The sequence below is a fragment of the Rhincodon typus genome, chromosome 2 (assembly GCF_021869965.1).
Source record: "Rhincodon typus isolate 14 chromosome 2, sRhiTyp1.1, whole genome shotgun sequence".
Classification (NCBI taxonomy): Eukaryota; Metazoa; Chordata; class Chondrichthyes; order Orectolobiformes; family Rhincodontidae; genus Rhincodon; species Rhincodon typus.
Window position 1 is genome coordinate 17,763,716 of NC_063333.1, and position 24,880 is coordinate 17,788,595.

Below are 24,880 nucleotides of genomic sequence, written 5' to 3' on the forward strand. Positions count from 1 at the left end.
TCTGAGGAAGGGTCACCGGACCCGAAACGTTAACTCTGTTTTCTCCTTCACAGATGCTGCCAGACCTGCTGAGCTTTTCCAGCAACTTTGTTTTTGTTCCTGATTTACAGCATCTGCAGTTCTTTTGGTTTTTACTCACTGAAACTCAGTTTGGTTTCTGCCAATGTCATTCCCCTCCTGACCTCATTGCAGCCTTCATCCAAACATGGACAAAAAGGCTGAACTTCAGAATTGAGGTGAGAGTGGCTGCCCTTGACATCAAGTTAACATTTGACTGAGTTTGATTTAACATTGGGGAGACCAAGTGCAGACTGGATCACTCTTTTGAAGATCATCTCTGCTCAGTCTGCAAGCATAGGTCCAGCCTTCCATATGCTTGCAATATCAACACACCATCGTACTCTTAGGCTTATGTCTCTGCCCTAGAACTGCTACAGTGTTGGAGTAAAGCCCCATGCAAGCTGGAGGAACACCACCTAATTTTCCAATCAGACATCTTATAGCCTTCTGGATTCAACTTTGAGTTAACAACTTAAGACTAAGTACTCATTTTCAATGCACTGAAACCGATCTGCCTGCTGTCCTGCTCTGGATTTGTTGCTTTCCCTTCTTCCCACTTCAGATCCCAACTGCTGCCTCTTCCTACCTTTCCCATGCTGCCTGACCCAAATGCTCTCATCCATCCTCACCTAAAGACACTATTTACTTGGCCTCCTTTCCACCTTGCGCCCTGGCATGCTATATTTGTCTGATTGCATTCAGAATTCCCAAGTATTATATCAGTTTTTCTAACAGAGTCCAACATTTCCCTCCGCCTCCCCCTCCCCCACCATTTGATGTTTGGGTAATTGGCCTGTAATTCTATTTTTTTAAACTGCATGCAAAACAGTCCTTGTAAGTTAATTCCCAGCTGTGCAAAAAAGCTTTTAATAGTGGGTAGATAATTTGCACTTGAGTGATGTTTTTGTTCTATTCTTTGTTAGCTGGTCATGTAAGCTTGCAATTTAATGCACCAGAATTCAGTGATTTTCTTTTTGAAACAGGATTTCATTTTGCAAAACTATTTAATTCAGAATATTAGTCACTTAATAAGTGATGCCTTGCTAATGTATCAGGTAACAAAACTATTTCCATCCAGATACCAAAATGGTAAATCAGCAGTATTGTCTTTGTATATTGTATATTGAAACATTTATCATGCCATCAAACAATTAAACGGTAGGCATTAATTATTTTATCTTTCTAACAGCGATCTTGAAGATGACTTGCTTAGTGATGACTGGGGTTTGAGCAAAAAGGTAAGGTGAACTGAAAACAATTCTGGAACGGATTTTAAGAGATCAATGATTAGAGTTCTTAGTTCTGTCCATTTTGTAGCTTTCTTGCATACTTGATCACAACACCAGCAAAGATTTAATATTTGGACCACTAGTTTCTTTTTAAGCATTGGATTGATGTGCAAACTTAGTGTAGCTTTCAGTAAATGTACAGAATGGCAGAATAAACCTAAATTTGATAAAATTCAACTTTAAAATGAACAGTACATAATACATGAGTTTTGACCTCAAGTGAATAATACTGGAGGTGATTTCATCCCACAGATTATGGTGCAGTTTCTATGTCACTTAGAAGTAACATAATGCCTTTTGTTCAAAAGCTAGTTTTTGGTTGTCATCTATAACGACCATCACACTTTCCCGACTCAACTGAAATCAAATTGCTTTTGAATTTGTTGCAGATGCGAAGTGGTGATTTATGCAGTTTATGAGCCCAATTATATTTCCTGTTTTGAAACCACTGTGAAGCTTTGAATGACGTGATGAATCCCTTGACAGTGGAATGCAGTTTGAAATTACACTGCAACGTTCAGTGCTTACACTGGACTGGATTGGCCTGGATTTGCAGTTTAATGGTGAAGGCCCATCTTTCATGATCATAGTTTATCTTTCAAAGTTCCCACTTACGTGCTGACTTTGTTGCAGTTCTAAAGTTGTTATCTAAACACATCTGCACTGCTATCAATAACCAACAGAATGCATTCCATCACCAGCTCATAAAGAAATTAAAGGCAAATTCAAGTACTTAGTTTAGAAATTAAAATCTAGGAGTACAAGGCAGACGTTTGAGGGTGCATAAAAATCAGTGTTGTTGTGTACAACACAAATCTTCTAAATGCTCTTTGCAGTTTAATGTGGAGGTGTGAGTGTTAGACCGGTGGACAAAGTCAGAAGTCACACGACACCAGGTTATACAGTCCAACAGGTTTATGTGAAATCACAAGCTTACGAAGCACTGCTCCTTCATTAGGTGGAGTAGACCTGATGAGGGAGCAGCTCTCAAAGTTTGTGATTTCAAATAAGCCTGTTGGACTATAACCTGTGATTTCTGACCTTTTCCAATTTGTTTGAGGGTGTTTTTTGTGTCTGTTCTCCGAGTTGCTATTTTACTATGGTGCAAACTTGAATTTGTTCATCAGAAAGTTTTCGAAATAGCTGAAATCCGATTGATGAGAGTTGAAAATTGTGCTGTAGTGAATGAAAACGCTGAAGATTATAAATTTTAGATGAAGTAATTCAGAATTATTTAACAAGATCTTGCTGTCTTATTTAACTGCATTGGATGTTTGTCATTCTTCCCACTTTAGAATCAGTCTGATCAATCTGATGAAGAGCTAGATGATAACCTTCTGCAGAGTGATGATGAAGCAAATGAAAGGTACAGTAGGTTTTGCCATGTCTTTTGTGATCCTGGTATCTAAAGTAGAATGCTTAAAAAGAAAATGCGTGTAAACTTGAACCTTTGATAAAGTCAATAATCATGGCTCATTCAACAGTATTGTACACTGATGTAATTTTGTTTGTTTTAAGTGAATTTAAATGTGTTGAGCAACAGTTTGTTGGTCTAACAGTTGGTCTGTTAGATCAGGTGTTAAGCATAAAATAGAACTTACTGCTAGTTCTTTCCACTTCTGTAAGTTCAGTTACCTTTCATGTGCCAATATGATTTAAAAAAAGCATTTGAGATAGTTTGAAGAACACTGGTTCACTATTTTATACTGCAATAATCTGTGCAGTTTCTATTATTTCCTGCCGGTCAATTTCCATTGATAACGTTGACCTCCTCATTGCAACATATCACTCTTGGAGCTCTATTTCAGTCGTGAACACTCATCTAAATGGGCAAAAGGACAGTACCCTTAAGTCTTAAAAAAAATTAGTATTTTAACTCTGTCTCTTCTACAGTTTTATTCAACTGGGACTCATTAGATTGTTACTATGCTGTTGAGGAAAGAGCCATTCTTGTGCAAGTGCCATCAGCCACAAGTGTGGATCTTATGCAGCTGATAGAGCGTCAAAGATAAACATGCCTACTTCAGGCAGGGCTGAGAAGAACCTGCAAAATCTTTTATGCTAGCACGTTCATGTCTGATAAGTTTATCTATGATGTTGTTAGATTTCTTCTTAGAAAATTTCTTCGAATCCCAACAAGTCCAAACAGGCCCTTGGAGCATCCCACCCAAACCCATCCCTCCATAACCCACCTAGTCTACACATCCCTGAACACTATGGGCAATTTAGTATGGCCAATCCACCTAGCCTGCACATCTTTGTGATGTGCAAGATAAATATGGAAATCGGTGTGAGGAAACCTTTAGTTCACTGTGAACTGAGAAAAACAAATCAAAATATTTCTCTTGTGCTGAGGTACTATAGAGGAATCAAACATTTGGAAATCTACATTCATATGTAAGAGAAACTAGGTCATTTGAATGTTGAGCCTTATATCAAGTTGTAAGTTGTACATGTCCTGGTTCAGATCCTATCTGTGCTCACGTTTTGGGCGGATGACATGGTGTTACCATGTTACCCTAGGCTGTGGATTTGAAAAACACAGGTGAAAAAATGAGCCTGAAGATTGAGGCCAATTCATAATGTGAGTATAGCATGAAACATTAATTTTACTAAATTAAAGATTGATCGACCTTTGGTTGAGACATGTCTAATCGTTAATCTTGGCACTGAAAGTATGGAATTGTCTTCTAGGCTGAGTCAACTTCAGCAATCTGCGATAGCAATAGATGATGAGAAAAGAAATAACTAAATTGTATTAACTTAGCTTGTATTCCCTTGAGTTTAGATGATCTAAATTAGATGGTGCTGTAATTCAAGTATTTGGAATAACTAATGAACATGACAGAGTAGTGCAGTAAAACTGTTTGTCAGTGAGTGAATCCAGAACCAGAGGATGTATTGATAAAAGTTTGAATTAGGTTATTGAGAAGTGAAATCAGTAAGCACTTGGACTTAGAGGATAGTGGAAATTTATAACTCATTCTCCAAAAAGTTTCATAATGTGCCAATTGAAATTTTCAACACTGTTCTTGATGAATTTTTTTTTGGGCTTGAATCTCAAAAAATATGCAGCCAGATTAGGTAAATGCATTGCGATACAGATCAGCACTTAAGTCATTGAATAGTGGAATAAGCTCACAGGTCTGAATTGCCTTGTTCTTCCATGTGACCTGCTCCTTGAGAGTCGGGAGCCCCACTAACTATAGTTCTTTTACTTTCTCTTGCTACTTTTTGAACACTCCCTCATCCTGTCAACTGTTCCTTTCAAATTGTTCCTTTGAAGGACAAGTAGTTAACTAATGAAATTTTTCAAGTACTGCAGATGTGATCCAGTTTCTCCAGTAGTAGTATTTTTGTTCACGAAATGTAAGTATTACATCCTCAACAAAAGTTGCAGAAAGCAATTTGTTTTTTCAATCGAATCTTCACTGATTGGAATAAACTGAAATGATTTGCTCTATCTTGCATAAACAATAAACTTTACAATAAAGCTCAACTGCTGTCAAATTCATTGAAAGAATACAGCAAACCGTATGAAAGTCAACATCTTGGGGATTAATTGTGTTGTGATACATTTTATTATGTTATAAAAACTTAATGATCAGCATAGCTCCTCGAAATACAATTACTAAGCTAACTACAATAAATGTGCTCAAAGTACAGGCATTTGCTGAATTAAATGTGTTCAGTAATCTAAAAGACACTGGAAAATTAAGAATTGGACACAGGGGAATGCACTCATAATTACACTCCCTCTGGTGAGCTGTACTTTACTTGAAGCAAGTTACCTTTCATCTTCTGCACAAATATCTTTGATCTCAAATACTGTAAATAAATTAATTGTTTGCTTGTATGCTGCCATTACAACTGTTTTCACAGGCATTGTTTTTATTCACAGAATGTAAAAATGTCTAAAATTCATACTGTCCACATGCTTCAGGGCACTTAAAGTAACCTTATAATTAATCTTCAAAGTGAATTTTTGCTGATAGGTGAGGATAATGACACAAATTAGCCATGTAACTTTACTGCTGGCCAGATGGTTTTTAAATTAGGTTACAAATTAATTAGATCCTTCTTGGGAAATTGTAAGTGCTGCAGATCAACTTCTATTGGACTGATAACAACACCCACACCACCTGTCTTTGCCATTAGATGAAATTGTGATTTCAACAATGTAAGTACCTTAAAATTTGCTTGATGAAGTGTTACGTAAAAACTTCAACAGTGATAATTCACAAATCCATCACATTATGGCATGCCTTCAGATTGATTACCAGTACTGTATTATTTCTGTGAATCATGGCTGCTTCATTTGGAAATGATTTGAAGATGGCCTGAAGGCTTTCTGAGCTGCTGAGGAGCTAATGATTGTCTTTGTTCAGCTTCCTGTAAGTACTGTAGGATGGAGCCAGTATTTATTAGGATGAGAATTGACATCATTGCTGGCCGTGTACTGTTTGGATACCTCCTCAATTTCTCTTCGTGAGGCATCTCTTGTGATGCTGTGAAATTTTTTATCCCATGTTCACATTGAGACATTCTTCACTTTCTTCTGTTTAAGTGTTTATATTTTGGTAAAATTTTTAAAAAAAAAGACAATATTGTGTACTTATCAAAATTTACTACTTTCCCTCACTTTATCAGAATCATAGTGGAGTCAGGTCTTTCGGCCCATCAAGTCCACACTGAACCCTTGAAGAGACCATCCCACCGAGACCCACCCCGCTACCTTATTCCTGTAACCCGGCATTTCACATGGCTAATCCACCTAGCCTGCACACTGTGGGCAATTTAGCATGGGCAATTTAGCATGGCCAATCTGCTATACCTGCACATCTTTGGACTGTGGGAGGAAACTGGAGTACCTGGAGAAGACCCATGCAGTGATGGGGATAATTTGCACATTCCACACAGACAGTCACCCAATGAATTGAACCCGAGTTCCTGGTACTGTGAGGCGGCAGTGCTAACTACTAAGCCACTGTCCTGTATCAGTGCTTAAAAGTCATAATTTTGGGTTGGAGTTTAGTTTCTGCCGTTGCGGTCAAGAAAGTATTGCATATCTCAAGGAATATTCTTTGTGATATTGGATATATCTTGGACTTTTTCTTTTAATCTTTTCAATTCACAGCCTGAGTTTATACACAAGTAGCCAAATAACACATACTTTATTTAAGGAGTGATGAAGATGCTCAAATGTATTTAATCTTAGTTTTTGTTTACAAAATTTTGTACTCTGAAACACAATGGAGTATAGATAAACCATTAAAAACCTTAATAAACGTTCACCCAGTATTTCTGTCTCTGAGTAATTCGTAAGTAAATCTCAGCACTGTCAATCTTATAGTGCCATCTGCTTTATGTAATAATGCTGTGCTCTAAGCCTTGTTGGTGCAATTGTTTCAGTGGTACTGACATCAGGGACAAGGAAAATTCAGACTTACAGATTGGTTTAGTATTAGACTAAATGTTTATTTTGTTAAGTTCAGATTATTGGTTTGGGCCTGATCCGTGGTAAATGCCATGTGGCATTCAGGGTCCTAAACAATGCTGAATCTGTGGTGAACAACATGCAGTATTTAACCACTTCGTCATGTATGTATTATCAGAATGATAGAAATGTTTTTCTGTTAGCAAGTCCTTGCAAGTTTCTGCCATACTCCAGTTTTGTATTGACTGGCTGAAAACAACCATATTTAGGTTGCCGAGATAGCAGGAACTGCAGATGCTGGAGAATCTGAGATAACAAGGTGCAGAGCTGGATGAACACAGCAGGCCAAGCAGCATCAGAGGAGCAGGAAGGCTGACGTTTCGGGCCTAGACCCTTCTTCAGAAAAAAAAAATTTTAGGTTGCCATTTATTTTGGATCTTATTGGACTATGTTGTCAAACCTTTCCAAAAATACATTGGGTTTTCGTTTTTTGAAATCCAGTGGGTGCTAATGGTAAACGTATTAGCTCTTTAGATTGCTTATAGATGAGCCCAAGGCTTTATCTAATTATTTTGTGTATTGATCTGTGTATGAGACACTGGATTTGGAAACTTATTATTTGAGCATAATTTTATTGTATTGAAATTTTTCTGATACTTTTTGAAGTGCACATTGTGCTTCGGTTTAAATTACTGTTTTAGGTTCTTCAGAACTTTTGAATAGTTGCTTTATTTCTGTGCTTTGTCGGAGATTTGTATGTTTCTTGTCTGACCTAGGAGCTATAATATTGATTTAAGAATTACTTTTCTTTAGGTCCTTTTCATAATTATTTGTGGCATTTGACAGGAAAGTTAGTTTACATTATGAATAGATATTTTGACATTTCAGTGAATGACGTCAAACTGGTTCTGGGAAATTCGAAGATAGTTCTGGAACTCGATCTAACATGTTTAGTCGTTGCAGAATAGCAGTTAAGAAAATAAAATAATTTTAAGCTGTTCTGCCAATTGAGTAAAATGCATGTCTGAAGCTGTTATGTTGTTGACATATGGTGCTGTAGATGGGTGACTTCTGATGTACTGTTCAGTTAGTCATAAAGATGTACAGCATGGAGCTTCGGTCCAATTTGTCCATGCTGACCAGATATCCTAGATAAATCTAGTCCCATTTGCCAGCATTTAGTCCATATGCTTTTAAACCCTTCCTATTCACGTACCCATCCAGATGCCTTTTAAATGTTGTAATTGCACCAGCCTCCACCACATCCTGTGGCAGCTCATTCCATGCATGCACCATTCTCTTCAAAAGGTCCCTTTTAAATCTTTTCCCTCTCACCTTAAACCTATACAGTCTAGTTTTGGACTCCCCCACCCTAGGGAAAAGACCTTTCCTACTTACCCTATCTATGTCCCTCTTGATTTGATAAACCTTTATAAGGGCACCCCTCAGCCTCTGATGCTCCAGGGAAAATAGCCCTAGCCTGTTCAGCCTCGCCCTATAGCTCAAATCCTCCAACCCTGGCAACATACTTGTAAATCTTTTCTTCTGGATGTTGAAACACAGGAAAGTTATCAACCCTTTGGAGAATTTAGAAAACAGCAGTAATACTGATAAGTTTAGGATAAGGTGCCTTGGGTACAACAGTTAAAAGCAAATTCAGAGCTCAAGTTCGTGAAACATTTGCCGAAGTGTGATTTAATATATGGTATAGTTTTTCATTGGTAATGGCAGTTAAAAGATGTTTCATTTAAATGCTATGGAGGCGCTGTAATAGAACTGTAGGCTTGAATAAACTGAAAACTAAAGCAATTTAGCAATGCTGGGAATTTAGAATATCTTTTGAAGCTGCTCAGTGTAAAAAATGAATTTGGTATTTCAAATTTAACTTTTTATTCTTTAGTGGCCCAACCAACAAACAAAAACGTCTGCACATATATGTCTATGATGTACTGCAGATATGATGGTCTGTCAGGCACCAAACAGTATGTAGAACATTGAGAAAACATCTTGAGAGCGAAGCCAAAGCCAGCAATGAAAATATTGCTTAATTACATTCAATGTTCACTGACCTTTGCAAATGCTAAACATCTATCCCTTCTAGCAAAATTTAATTTGTTTCAGAAACATCAGTAATATAAGAAGAGGCATGGGGATAAGGAAAATATTAAAGTAAATATCAGTGGTAGGCATTTGTCAGTTACTGATTTGGACTTCATGCAGAAATTCAGCAGAACCACTACTTGACCAATCATATTTTCGTCACCTACATTTGACTTTTCTAAGTAAAATGGGAAATGAAGGTTACTTGAACCTAGCAATTTGGTGGTTTATTTCTCAACGAATTTTTGCTCATTTTCAAAAGTGCTTTCCTCTGTTTTTGAACATTTAGTAAAGTTGCAGTTAACAGCCATTGCCTGTTGGTTGATTGACAATGTATAGGCTGTTTTTAACTGTTGAGATCTTTTAATGGTGTGGAACTGTTCTATACTGACAGCAGTTTCAGACTAAAACAACTTCTGAGAGAATTTGTTGGCAGTCGTGCTAAGCCCGATAAGCTGTGTTATGTTGGGAGTTTTCAGAATTTGCTGCTGTAATGTAAAATATGAGGAAAAAGTGGTTAATGAAACATAATTACCTTCTATGTTAACAGTATTTGCTACCATTTTAGCTTTTATTCCTCTAAAAATGGTACCTCTTGGGCATTTGGGTTTCATTTGCACACAATTTATACACACAGATGGGATTAGTTGACTGCCTTATTGGGAGCAGGAGGAGAGTGTGACTTGCTGTTTGAACTTTAACATGCAAAGAATGAGCTGAAGTGCTGTATATTTTGCCTTTCGCTTCTGTTGTTTTAATCTACGGTTACCTGGGAGAGGGCCTATCAATAAAATTCTATCTGGTTAATTGCTGTTGATTATTTAAAAAAAAATGTTCATGCTGAGAAGGCCAGCATTTATTGCCCATCGCTCGTTGCCCAGAGGGCATTTAGAAGTCTGCAGTTGCAATTTTTCTAGACCTGGTAAGGTTGATAGGTTTCCTTCTCTGAAGGACATCATTAGTGAACCAGTTGAGTTTTTACTACAATTAAGGCCAGTTTTTATTCCAGATTTTTAAAAATTGTATTCATATTTCACTATCTGCTTTGGTGGGATTTGAACCTATATCCCAAAAGCATTTCTGGATTGGTTGAGTCTCCTGAGACCCCCGAGAGATTCACATTGCATGTGTGGAAAGTTCTGCACATGCACACTTTGTGAAGCATCCTGCCAGTTAAAACATGGCTCACAAATAAATGAGTGCATGAGATGGAATTACATCTCTGGGGTGGTTACTAAGTGTGTGCATTTTGGGTATGTCAACAGATATGTTCATCTGGATTACTAACCTGGTGCCGTAATCACCATGCCGCCACCTCCCCCATTGATAGTTGTGTTTTATTTCTACCTACTGTTCTCCACGACTTTCTCTTCTAAATCCCTGCAGCCATCAAAGAGTGCATCTAAGGTGAAAGTTTTGGAAAGCCATTAGCCAAATCAGATCATAATGCCACCCACCTCTCAAACCCTCACACCCAAATGAAGCATGGTAAAGAAAAAGGGAGAATTAAGTCCTATCACTATCACAAAAGAAGTAGTATTTGAAGTAGATTAAAGGAAGAGATATCTTGTATCCTAGGATCCTAAAAGAGGTAAATACAGGGATAGTGGATGCATTGTAATTTCCCAAAAATCATTAGATTCTGGAGAAGTACCGGAAGATTGGAAAACTGCTAATGCGACACTCTTATTCATAAATGGAGGGAGGCAAAGCGCTTAACTGTTGGTCATTAAGTCTAACATCTATTGTTGGAAAAGTATTGGAATCAATCATGAAGGAAATAATCACAGAAAATTTGGAAAATCGTAACCTAATCAAACAGAGTCAGCACGGCTTCATGAAAGGCAAATCCTGTCTGATCAATTTATTAGTATTTCTCGAAGAAGTCTCAACCAGCATGGATAGAGGGGAATCAGCATAAGAGGAGACAGATGTAAAACGACATGAGGCAAATTTTTTATGTAGAGGATGGATCACGTGTGGAATGAACTTCCTGAGGAAGATGTGGATGTGGGTACAATTATATCTTTAAAAGGCATGTACATGAAAGGAAAGGTTTGGAGGGATATGGGCCAGGAGCAGGCAGGTGGGACTAGTTTAGTTTGGGATTATGTTCGTCATGGACTGGTTGGACCGAAGGATCTGTTTCCATGTAATATGACTGTATGACTCTGTAGTATTTACACTTCCAGAACGCGTTTGACAAGGTACCTTACAAAATGTTAAGTTATAGGATAAGAGTCCAAAGTGTTGGAGGTAGTATGTTAGCATGGATAGAGATTGCATAATAGGCAAGAAACAGAGTGGGAAAAGGAATTTTTCAGTTTGGTAACTCATTACCAGTGAGGTTGGACAGTGATTGGTGCTGGAGCCATGACTGTTTACAGTACGTGTTAATGACTTGGAGGAAGGAAGTGAATATACTGTAGCCAGATTTGCAGACAACACAAAAACAAGTGGAACATTAGGTTGCAAGAGGGATATAAACAGTTTACAGAGAGATATGGATAGGTTACTTTGGACGGAAAGTTGGCAAATTGATGATAATGTGTGAAAATTTAAAATTCATTTTGAAAGAGACATTAAAAGAGCAGAATATTATTTAAATGGAGAAAAACTGCAGAAAGCTGCAACACAAAGGGATTTGGGGGTAGTTGTGCATGAAACACAGAAAGCTACGCAAGTACAGCAGGTAATCAGGCATGCTAATGGGATGTTGGTACTTATTTTAAGGGGTTGGAGTATAAGAGTAGGGAAGTCTTACTATAACTGTACAAGGTGCTGGTGAGATCACAGCTGGAACACAGAGCAGTTTTAGTCCCCTTATTCAAGAAAAGATACCATTTCATTGAAGGCAGCTGAGAGCAGGATCATCCCTGGTATGGAGAGTTGTCTTTAGGTTGGGGACTGTATTCATTGCAATTTGGATGACTGGAGATGATCTTATTGAAATATATAGGCTTATTTCGGGGTTTAGTAGGGTAAATATTGAGGAGAGTCTAGGACCAGAGTGTATAGTTTCAGAATAAAGGGATACCAATTTAAGACTGAGATGAGGAGAAATTTATTCTGAGAACTTGTGTGTCTTTGGAGCTCCTTGCTACTGTGAGCTGAGAGGGAAAATTCTTGTATGTGAAAGGCTGAGAATAGACAGATTATTGATGAGTCTGGGAATCGAGGCTTATGGGAAAACAGCAGGAAAAGTGGACGCGAGAAATGTTGGATCGGTCATGATCGTTTTGCATAGTGGAGCACGCTCGATGGACCAAACAGCATATTCCAGTTGCTATTTCTTATGGTTTTATAGTTAACTGCCATATTTGCAGCAACTGACTTCCAAATGCTTTTTGATAGTGTACAACTTGAATATTGCTGAAAAAGCCTGGGGTTGGCCTTTGGGATGTTCATGACTTTGCTAAAAATGATTTGATCGTGTGGAATACTGGTTTCTGTGATGCATCCTATTTTCTTAAGAAGCTTTCGCAATGAACAAATAGCTTGAATCCTATTTGTGAAGTCCCCTAGTTGACCTCTCATTACTCCGGATGGGTTAAAAAATACTGAAAAGTTTTAACAATTTGTGAAGCTAACTGTTTCAAGCTCTTACAATATATGTGGTATTTTCCAGTAACAGGATGTTGAATTGAAGTCTGAAAAACATTCTGTATACTGTACAAATGAGTGATATGGTATGTAAATTTCAGAGCCAGTGTGATGCCAGAAATATACAGTGCGAGTCCCAAAGACTTCAGAGTTCTTTTAAGCAACAAATTTATTTTGCAGTTTTCAACAATGTGGGTACGACTGTATCTAGCCTGTCCCTTTTGCAAAACCTGAAATAGAGCGCCCAACATTAAATGTTTTTGCTGGAAATTTGAGTGATGAAGAATTATAAATTAAGATTGTCAGTTGGGCATGCAGTATGGTGCACTTATGAGTTGAAGCGACTTAATACCTAGGGCCTTGACTAATCAGGGTCAGCCTGCCTGGTTTAAAATTTAGACCCTGACAGTTAATTGCCTATCATTAACTGATTAACAAAGCCTGTGCCAATTAGAGTCCACTTGCTAACCACTCAGTACTCTTGTTCTTATACAGTGTAAATGTTGGCTTTCTCCCTAAAATGGTATTCTTGTGAATTGTCTTGTTGAGTGCAAAACTAAAAATTTTGACAAAATGAGTGTTTTGTTAGAACTGTACTTCCAAATACCCAGGTTACCCTTCTTGAATATGCCAGCCAGGACCCCAGTCTCAAATCAGGTTAAAAGCTAGCTAATACAGGTAAATGTGCATTCTGTTCAGTTTTTGTGGATTTACAGTGTCCATTCCGTAGTTGTTCTTAGGATCAATTGCATTGCATGGTGGTAATATTGTGCAGTCAGAATGACAGGTTTACAAAGGCCTTTTCTTTTAATAAGTGTCGATTATAATGGAAAATGTCAACACAAAATATGCAAGAATGTAATAAGAAAGCAAGACAATTTTCTGCAGTTTCAATAACAAATACATACTTTGCTAGTGATCACACTTTATAAATAGACTACACATACAATAACTAGATATTTTTGTCTTGCAGGTATTCATATTTAAAATAATTGTGAAAGTTTGAAAGCAAATTAATTAATTCATATGCAAGGTTGTTGTAAATAACTCGAAATATAAGGTACATGTCAGGTATTCTTTATCTGAAAACCTCTGGACCAGTTGTGTATCAGAGTTGGGATAATTTCACTTTTCAATTAAAGGATAGTTGATGTTACCTGAAGTAGTTTTTCGGCCAGGTTACATTGAGAAACTATGATAAGATGGATAGCGGATTTTAATCGATCCAAAATTTTGTACGCAAATGTCACACAGAAAGAAGCTTATGAGTGTGTATTTATTTTTGGTTTCAAATTCAGCATCAGAAGATCAACATTGAAAACTCAACCAAATGGACAGTGTTCAATGTCCCCAACCCCCTGATAGTGATCACCTCTTCCATTCTCTTGACAGCAATCAGCCCCAATCCCCACAGTTATTGGCCCCATCTTCTGTCATGTGCACATGCACAGCTTTAACCTTTAACTCTTCATGGTAGATGTTGGCTTGTTTCATTGATCAGTGGGCTGGAATATGGAACATTTACCATACTTCGCTGATGGATCCACTCCAATATAACACAATTGAGTGATTCAGTTTTTGATCTTTGCATTATTTTTCTATTGATCATTACTTTTTAAGGTTCACTTTCACGGTAAAATTTCAACAATTTGTCTTTCTGCTTCTTTAAATCATACATGGTAGTAACACTTAACCTCGCTCAGTCTTGCCACTTATACAGTGCAGTCAAATCTTTGCAGTACGTCTACTTCCTTTGCTAATGACAATAAATAGTGATTCCTTTTTTTTACAACATCCATTGACATACTTAATAGCCTTTCTGGCATGTTTATTGGAAAAGTAAAACTACTTTTGCACTGAAAAACACTGAAATCCCAAGGTAAGGCAAGCATGTGTGACAGTTAGCGGTGTTGCGAAACAGCAAAATTTGATGGATTTCAGATCAGAGCCAGTCAAGGCACTTGGCTGAAATGTCCTAAGTGAAATCAAGTGACCCAGTGATCCTGACACTGATGCTTGTGGGTTTTCCTGGGCTATTAATGTAATTATTTGTACGGTACCAACAAAGTTTGGGTAAATTTTCTTGGGGAGATCAACGCTGAAATTCTGCTTGAAGGGAGAATGGCCAGTAGAAGCAGTCCAGAGCTGGTTAGAGTGTTTTGGGTGCAGATTTCCTACGCAGACTGATGTGAGGGTGTCTTCAGAAAGAATCTGAGTTTGTACATTATTTTGGTCTTTAGTCATGTGGTTAAAAGATAACTAACCTGTGTAAAGGATCTTAACTTGTAGTAATGGTTTAGAGCCACCATTGCAAGGTATAAAACTGTTAGCTAATTAATGTTAATATTAAAGATAAATTTTAATTGAAGTCATGTGACTTTGGCATATATCCAAATTTTACTTTGTCATGAAATTTGAATGTTGCTTATGCATCATTGCAAATCAAATTGGATAGTATTTTGATGCTTATGATAAAACATTTTGGTCACCTATTTTTCATTTTGAATATAATGCTGAGGGATAAATTTTAAATCATTAATATTTCCATAGTATATAATGTCTTTATGTTTTCCTTTCAGTTACCAAGATGTGTCTATTGACATGAATGCGTCAGCATCTTTTGCGGGTACATCTTTAGAATTGTCCAAGAGTGTTGGTGATAAATCAAGTGAAGAGATATTCCATTATGCAGACCATGACATAGATGATGAAAATGCAACTCTTGAAGTTGCAGAAGATGCACAAGAAGAAATGGAGGGCTATGTACATGCCGAATATGTTGAAGAGGAAGAAGGCGTGGAGTATGAAGATGACACACAGCTTGGAGACGACCAAATCGATTATCCAGCAGAACAGGGGGATGAAATGTACAATGATGAAGTGTTAGACCTTGAAATCAATGACCCTCTAGATGATGAATTTCAAGTAAGTCCTTTTCTGTTGTATCATTTCAGATAACACTTCATCAGGATCCAGGCTGATTTTAAAACTATTTCTGTCCCAGGGGAGGTGTGAAAATTAGACCTATTATCACTTGCTGTCAGTTTCTTTATCTCCTGTCTGACAAAGTTTATGTTGACAGCTTGTTTGGAGGTAGGCAATACTCTTCTGACAGGCTTAGAGACTGGTTGGCATTATGACCTTGAGGGTTGTATCTTTGTGAAAAAGCCTGCATTGTCTGATGCAGATACACTGCCAATTGTCAAGCACAGTTAAGGTGAAAGGTTTTTTATCAGCAGATTGGATGGGATCTGATTGAGCCCTGTAAAGGTACATAGATTACTGACCTCTTCAGAATGTTAATTCTCAGAAATGATTGATGTTCTCTGCATCCTTTCTTTCAACACATTGCAGCTTTAAACTGAATAAAGAGATTAACTCTTAGCTTTTGAGATGATCTCTAGTGTAGAAGCATTTATCATCATTAAGTGGTAAATCCACATAAGTCACAGCATTTTGAATGGGAGTAGAAACTATTCTATATAATATGCCTCATAACAGGGAAAATTATTTTTGGCAAAATTATTAAAGCTGACATTTGACCAAAAATTTAAAATTTTCAAGTAATTTTGTAATTTCAGTGCGTACTGTATACAGTGAGAGAAGTGGTTTCAGAATCTTCTAAAATTGATTTCAGTGAATTATAAGTGGGGAAAAATCCAGTTTAATTAAGCTTTGAAGCATTTTAAATTTTATTTCTTTTCCATCCCAAATATCTCCCTGTTCCATTGTGATTGATCAGAATAATTTATCCTCACTCATGGATGCTCAATTCGGTTTCTGCCGAGAGATGCCCTAAGCAATGCAGGAAAGTACCCTTTTACGGAGTCTCATTCAAAACTGGCAAATTCATTCTGTTGGGGTCAGCGTGAATACCTGTCAAACTGAATTGAATTTGAGTCCCCAGACTGTTAACATTATAACCTTCAGTGAATCTTTTGGTTGTAAAAATGACAACGGAAAATGGAGGTTTGTTAATGTCACAAGGCATTTTTTTTTAAATTGGTTAAAATGTGTAATTGGGCTATGGTAACAGAAGTTTAAATATGCCTTGAGCCCATATTAGATACACATTGTTGTGGACATAATAATAGATGCCGTAAGTGGAAATATTAAAGATGTAATTTCTCATCATTCTTGCCTCCTGTCTTGATGGCCGCAGAAAAAGATTCTAAACATGACTTTTGGCACGTACGTTTTCATGGATTTTTTGAACCGCCCCCAACTTTTTCTGTGACAAATATCTTTTGTAGACAAGGCAAATTCCATCTTTCTTCAACAAATGAAGTACAGATAATGCTTTGTAAAAGCAGTGCTTTTTCTTCATTTGGGATGGTGCTAAAAGAAGAGTTTAGAACTTTGTAACCTAGGAACAGGTAGCATATTGAGCCACTGCAGCCTGTTGTGCCATTGTAAAAATTTTTAACTGGATGTGGGCATCCTAGTTAGGCTAGCATTTATCCCAGTTGCCCTTCAGAGGATAGTGCTATGGCATTGCCTTAGACTATTACTGTCTTTGTGATGTAGAAAACTGCAGTGGTGTTAGGCAGGGACTTCCAGGATTTTGACCCAGTGACAGTGAAGGAATGGCAATAGTTTTAAAAGTCAGCATGGTGTGTAGCTTGGGGGGACAATTGCAAATGGTGGTGATCCTTTGTGCCCGCTGCCCTGGTTCTTCGATGTAGTAAAGATTGAGGTTCTGTCAAAAGAGCCTTGCTTGAGTTCATTTTGTGGACACTGCTGCCACTGAGCCTTGTTGGTCCAGGGAGTGAATGTTGAAGGTGTGCCAGTTAAGCAGGTTGCTTTTTCCTTTATGCTGCTGAGCCATGTCTCTGGCACTGATGTGCTAGGCTGCTCCCATCATTGAGGATGGAGATAACTGGAGCTTCCTCCTATTCCAGTCGTTTAATTGCTCATCAACAGATGTAACAGGACTGCAGAATGTAAATCTGACCGTCTAATTGTGGGTTTGTTTAGCTCTCTGTTAAATGTGATGTTTCCGCTATTTGGAATGCATTGACGTGTCAGGTTGATTTAGTTTTAGGTACACCACGTGCTCCTCCAGACCTGCCCTCCTAAACTCTTTATTGAAATATTGTTTGACGATAATGGAGTGTGGGGAATATGCCTTACTGAGGTTACAGATTAGAATTGCTTGCAATTCATTTATTGCATGTTGCAGTATGATTCTGTTGCTGCTGATGGACCACAACACCACACTGATGCCTAGTTTTGAGTAGCTAGAACTATTGAAAGTTTATCCCATTTAGGATGGTGGTAGTGAAGGGTATTTGCAATGTAAAGATGGGGACTCACATCCACAAGGATTCTGGATTTGTTACTCATATTAATATTGTCATGAGCAAATGAATCTGTGAAAGGTAAATTGTTGAAGGTGAGTGCTAGTATGCTTTTTTTCCTTTTCTCACTTGCTGCCGCAGACAGTCTTGCAGCTGTCTGTGGCCTAACTCCATATACCTGTTTTTGACCTGTATCCCTTTAGGACTTGGCCAGCTTGCTATTTTTTTTTTCTCTTTATTCTTTCTTGGGATGTAGGTGTCACTGGCAAGGCCAGCATTTGTTGCTTCCTCCCTAATTGTCCTTGAATTGGGCAGCTTGCTAAGCCATTTGAAAGATCAGTTCAGAATCAACACATTACTGTGGGTGTTGAGTCACGTGTTGGCCAGGTCAGGTAAATACAGCAGTCTACCTTCTGAAGGGGCACCGGTGTGCCAGATAGATTTCTACAATGTTAATAGTTTTCTGGTTACAATTATTAATAGCACCTTTATCTCCCAGAATTTATTAATTAATTAAATTTAAGTTTCATAAGCTACTGTTATAGAACCTGTGTCATTAGCCTGAGCCTCAGGATTCTTATTCACCAACATTGCTGTGAAGTCACTGTCTAAATCCCCATTCTTGATGCTGTATGTGGAAGTTATGCCCTTGCCACTCTTTGCATTCTTCATTTGGAGTGCTCCTCCTGAAGTATGTGGGAAATCAGAGACACTTGTAATGTCCATGATGACTGTGTATGCAGGAAGTATGTTCAGCTGCAGCTCCTGACTGACTGCATGGAGTGGCTGCAGCTGTAGGTGAACTCACTATGGAGCATCCATGATGCTGAACATGTCGTGGATAGCACGTTGAGTCAGCTGGTCTCACTATGCAAGGGCTACACACGCAGAAAAGTGTTGGGTGATCACCAGGAAGACTAATAAGTGTGGGCAGGTAGTGCAGGAGTCCCCTGTGCCATTCTCCTCTCAAATAGATATAGTTGGGTACTGTTGTGGGGTGGGGTGGCCTCTCACGGGAAAATGGTAACAGCTGACGCCATGTTTGGCTCTGCTACACAGCAGAGGAGGAAATAGACTGGGAGAACTTTAGTGATAGGGAACTCAGTTGAAAGGGGAACTGACAGTTGGTTCTCTGGCAGCAAACAAGAGTCTTGAATGGTATGTTGCCTCCCTAGTGCCAGGTTCAGGGATATCTCAGAGCAGTTGCAGGGCATTCTGAAGGGGAGGAGGTAGTGATGGGAGGTGAACAGCCAACAAGTCATGGTACCGATGAATGGATTAAAACAAAGCAATGAGATCCTGCGACAGGAATTTGGAGAGTTAGGTAATAGATTAAAAAGGAAGACTACTAAGGTTGTTATGTCCAGATTACTTCCAGTGCCACGTGCTACAGCCTGTTGGAATAGGAAGATGGGTCAGATGAACATGTGATTAAAGGGTTGGTGTAGGAGGGAGAGCTTTAGATTTTTGGATCTTTGGGACATCATCTGGGGTAGTTACAAACTTAATCGGAACATGATTCCCTTGCTGGGAGTTTTGCTTCGGCTTTTGGGAAGGAAATTTGCCAGGGTGTGGTGGGGGCACAGAATAGATGTAAAGTTGGGAGTAAGGTCAAATCGGATACAGAAGGAATGCTAGGACAGTCCAGTAGGTGGAGAAGATTTGGGTTGGGTACAGTAAGCTGCACGGGAGGTCCAGAATGTTAAATTGTATGTATTTTAATGCAAGGAGCTTGTCTGTTTAGATGAATGAACTTAAAGCATTGATAAACACGTGTGAATATGATAAATTGTTGCAATCACTGATAGTTGGCTGAAGGAAGGAGAGGACTGGCAACACGACATTCCACGGTATAGAAGTTTTCGGCACGATGGGTGGATATGAGAGGTGAGGGCATTACATCATTGATAAAGGACACCATTACTGCAGTATCTTCAAATGAGCCTTCTCCTGGGAGCTTGGAAGTAAAAAAGGTCCAGTCACTTTGCTAGATTTATATTACAGTCCTCCCAAAGTCAGTGGGAGATAGAGGAGCAGGTATATAGTCAAATCACAGAAACAAAGGGTGTGAGAGAAACAGAGTTTGAGTTGTAGGGGTTTCAACTTTGCTAATATTAACTGGGATTGAAAGGATTAGATGGGCTGGAGTTTTTAAAGTGCATCCAGGGCAGCTTTTTCTGTGAGTACATAGCCCTACTAGAAATGGGGCAGTACTTGACCTAATCCGAGGGAATGAAGCTGATCAGTTGGTTGAAGGTTCAGTAACCATAGCCCTAGTTCTCAACGTCATTATGGAAAGGGATAAGGATGGTGAAGAAGTGTCTAAATTTGGGAAGGACCAATTTCAATATCATTGGACAGGATCTGGCAAAGATAGACTAGGAGCAGCTACTTGCAGGTAAGTTTACATTTGGAAATTGAGAGTCTTTTAAAAGTAATCCAGTGAGAATTCAGGGCAAGCGTGTTCTTTTAGGAGTGAAGGGAAAAGACAGCAAGTCCAGGGAACCGTGGATATCAAGGAATGTTGAAAGTATTATAAAGAACAAGAAAGAAGCGTGTATTAGATACAATGCATTAAAAACTGGGGAGGCCCCTCAAAATTATAGTGAGTATGAGGGGTTGCTTAATAAAAGAACTTAGCAGGGCAAAAAAGGGCCACAAAATATTTTTGGCACATAAGATCAAGGGAAACCCCAAAGCTTTTTAGAAGTATATTAAGTGTAAGAGCAAAGGATTGGGACCTGTCAGAGACCAAAAGGGCAACCTGTGCATGGAGCCAGTGGATGAGGTCTTAAACGAATCCTCCTCATCTATATTCACATTGAGTAGATCTTGAGAATCTTTTCCATATGGCAGACACGTCGAAGACCACAGGGCATGAGGTTAAGGTGAGGAGTAAGTGGTTTAGAGGAGATATGAGAAAATCATTTTTTCACACCGTGGTGGTAGAAATATGGCATGTGCTGCCTAAGATGTTGGAGGCAGGTACACTCTCAAATTTTAAGAAGCTTGTGGATGAGCAGTTAAAATGCCATGCCATAGGGACTAAGTACAGATAAATGAAATGACTAGTTGGATATTTATTGGTCAGCATTGACATGGGGGCAGAAGTACCTGTTTCTGTGCTGTATGACTGTATTTATGAGCATGGACCTGTGTGGGATTGAGCACTAGATGTAATCAGCAAAGGATTGCCTTGACCAAATGACAGGAAACCTTGCAGGTCCAAAGTCAATGTTGAAGCCTGTCTGGGCAACTTCTTTCCTTTGGGAACTGGTAAATTTGTCATTTTGTGTTCATCTGGATTGTAGCTAATCCCTGTCTCAATTTCATTACATCAGAGTTTATGAATACCTCTGCTATGTTTATAGTGCATGTGATCAAATTCTCTTGATGTCCTGATGTCTCGAGCTTATGGGTCTTAGTGTTAAAAATTTGAATCGACTCTGCACCCCCACTCCCTTTTTGGCAAGCATATGTTTCTTGATTCAGACAGAATGAAAATGTACTTCCTATACTCCTCCACTCCCGAAATTCATTCCTTTAATTTTAAGAATATGCCTCCTTGTTTTGTGTTACTCTGTGGGATATGATCATTGCTATGAAATCAGCATTGTTTACCCATCCATCATTGATCTTGAGAAGTGGTGTTCAGTTGCTCCCTTGAACTGTTGTACTTTGTTTGGTATAGACCATGAGACATAGGAGCAGAATTAGGCCATTTGACCTATTGAGATGCACCACCTTTCAATCATGGCTGGTATGTTTCTCAACCTCATTCTACTGCCTGCTCCCTGTAACCTTTGATCGCCTTAGCAATCAATAACCTGTCTAGCTCTGTCTTAAATGTCCTAAATAACTTGGCCCTCTGTGACAGTGAGTTACATAGATTAACCTCGCTGAAGAAATTCTTCCTCATCTCCATTCTAAAGTGTTGCCCCTCCCCTCTAAGGCTGTGCCCTTGGGTCCTAGTCTCTCCTACCAATGCAGACATTTTCTCCACATCTGCTGTGTCCAGGCCTCTCCGTATTCGGTAAGTTTATAGAAATCCCTCCCTCGTCCTCCTAAACTCCATTGAGTGCAGGTCCAGATTGCTTGACAGCCCTTCATCTCTGCAATAATTTTTATGAACTTCCCTTAGACCCCCTACAATGCCAGCACATCTTTCCTTCAATGTGGGCCCCAAAACTGCTCTCAATATTCCAAATGCAGGTCTATCCAAAACCCTGTACAGCCTCAGCAGCATGTCTTTCCTCTAGTATTCTAGCCCTCTTGAAATGAATGCTAATGTTGCATTTGCCTTCCTAACTGCCAGCGGAACCTGCACATTAACCTTAACAAAATGCTGAACTTGGACTCCCAAGTCCTTTGGTGCTTCACATTTCCGAAACCTTTCCCTGTTTAGCAAATAGTCTACATTGTCTGTTCTTCGTACCAAGATGCATAAACTTCACATTTATCCAAATTGTTTTCTGTCTGCCACTTTTATACTCACTCTCGTAGCCTGTCCAAGTCCTTCTGCAGCCTCCTCAATTCCTGAAGACTAGCTGTCCCTCCATCTGCATACTTAGCAACATTGCCCTCAATTCCTTCATCCAGATAGTTAATGTATAACGTGAATAGTTGTAATCCCTGCAGAACTCCGTTAATCACTGGCTGCCAGCCTGACAAAACCCCTTTATCCCTACTCTCTGCTTTCTACCAGTCAGCCAATCTTCTGCCCATGCAAGTACCCTAACATTATGTTCTCTTATCTTATTTAGCAGTCTCCTGTGTGGCACCTTATCAAAGGCCTTCTGGAAATCCAAGTAGATCATGTCCACTGACTTTCCTTTGTCTAGGTATGCCTACAGTGTTGTTTGGAAACTCAGCAGGTCTAGTGGCAGCAGTAGAGAGAAAAACTAAGTGGACGGAGTGAATAGAGTACATGGAGACAGTGCCCAGAAAGTGGGGGTGGGAGGGGAAGAGAGAGAGCAAAAGGGATAGACAGACATCGTGATTGTTGATGATAAAATGAGAGAGAGAAAAATGCTGCGTAGGGTGCTGGCAAAAATGTAGTTGGTTTAAAATTGGTTGGTTGTGCTGGGAATCACGCATACAAAACAGAGCTGGTGGGTGTTTGTGGGTTGGGGGTTGATTAACATGGAGGAGTATTCTCATTCTGAAGTTTTTAAACTTCACATTGAGTCCTGAAGTATGCCAGATATCTTGGTGGAAAATGAGATATTGTTCCTCCAGTTTGTGTTGAGCCTCACTGTACCACTGCTGCAGGCCTGAGACAGAAATGTTGGCCTGGGAACATGGTGGTGTATTGAAGTAGTAGGCAGCTGGAAGCTCGGGGTCATTTTTGTGGACAGAGCGTAAGTGCTTCGTAAAGCAGTCACTCTGTTTGCATTTCTCCCCAATGTACAGGAGACCTCATTGAGTAGACTAGATTGAATGAAGTCCACATAAGTCATTGGCTCACTGGAGGTATGTCTGGGGCATTGACTAGTGAGATGGGAGGAGGTAAACCGGCAAGTTTTGCACTTTCTGCGATAGTATGGTAATGTGGTGTGGAGAATGTGTTCGGAGTGGAAAAGGAGTGGATCAGGGTGTCCTGGAGGGACACTGGAATGCTGACAAGGAAGGGAAGGGGAATGTTTGTTTGGTGGTTGCATCCTGCTGGAGGTGGCAGAAATGGCAGCTTATGATCCTTTTGGATATGAATGTTGACAGAGTGAAAAGTAAGGACCAGAAGATTCTGTTGTTGTTGTGGCAGGGGAGTGAAGAGGTGAGGACATAAGCGCGGTGCATGGCTGAGGGCTCTGTCAACCATGGTGGTGGGGAATCCTTAGTTGACAATTCTGAGGCCTCCTGTATAAGTTGGAGTTATCAGAATGCAATGGAGACACTGGGAGTTTGGAATGGTGTCTTAGTCTTCATCTGTCATGATTTTGATAAAAGAAACCATGTGTTTTCTTATGTAATATGTCATTTGCGCTTCTTAATTAAATAGAATTTTTATTGAATTAGAGTTGTCTACATTGCAAATATATAAATTTAAGGAAATCTGTGCTAAATCCACTATCATCTAAGAATTATTCTCAGTGCTCTGTGCTATTGAGGAGTAGGAGCATTGATTGACCAAAATCATTGGTATCGGAGGGAGGGAGTCAGAACCAGTTCTGGCGCAGGTGGGACCTGTTGAAATTGCACCTTTAACAGGACTGGGGTTAATATCCATAGAATCCCTACAGGGTGGAAACAGGCCGTTCGGTCCAACAAGTCCATACCGACTCTCCAAAGAACATCCCACCCAGACCCATGCCCCTACCCTATCCCGTAACCTTGCATTTCTCATGGCTAATGCACCTAAACGAAACATTCCTGAACACAATGGGTAATTTAGCATGTCCAAACTAATTTGCACATCTTAGTACTGTGGGAGGGAGCCGGAGCACCCAGCGGAAACCCACGCAAACACTGGGAGAACGTTGAGGTTCCACACAGACAGTGGCCCGAGGATGGAATCGACACTGGGTACCCGGGGCTGTGAGGCAGCAGTGCTAACTACTGAGCCACGGTGCCAGCCCTTAGAGATTTGCCCGTGGTGTTAGGGAGCGTTTAAACAAGCTTGTCAGGGGAACAGTAAGTAGGAAAATTGGAAGTAAAATCAGAAGGCAAGCATGAAGTAAGCTGAGAATGCTAAACAATGTCATAAAGACAATGTTGAGGGGCTCTCTAACTGACTGCAACATTCGCAACAAGATCACTGATTTGAAGGCCAGGTGACGGTGAGTGGATATAATCAAATTCCCGCTGTGGAATCATGGCTGCAGGTCGATCAAGACAGGGTACTGAATATTCACCAATATTCAGAATTTGGGCAGGACCAGGCACAAAGGAAAAGGAGGTGGGGTGCTGCTAATGATAGGGATGGGATCGATGAGAACATCAATAAAAGATGATCTCTGACTGGAAGAACTATATGAGGAATCTCAAATAAAAGCAAAATACTGCTGATGCTGGAAATCTGAAATGCACAGAATGCTGGAGAAATTCTCCAGGTCTGGCAGTATCTGTGGCAATGAAAAATGTTAACAATCCTT

At 39.3% G+C, this 24,880-nt stretch overlaps 1 protein-coding gene across 1 annotated transcript in view; it reads left to right on the top strand.

Moving 5' to 3' along the window:
* The window catches only part of rbm33a (RNA binding motif protein 33a), a 139,969-nt gene that overhangs the window by 28,411 nt on the left and 86,678 nt on the right, over positions 1 to 24,880 (top strand). Inside the window, exons 3-5 of the mRNA XM_048605997.1 lie at positions 1,250 to 1,298; positions 2,645 to 2,715; positions 15,069 to 15,414. Coding sequence (XP_048461954.1) covers positions 1,250 to 1,298; positions 2,645 to 2,715; positions 15,069 to 15,414 — 466 coding nt within the window. The remainder of the gene's footprint in view (positions 1 to 1,249; positions 1,299 to 2,644; positions 2,716 to 15,068; positions 15,415 to 24,880) is intronic.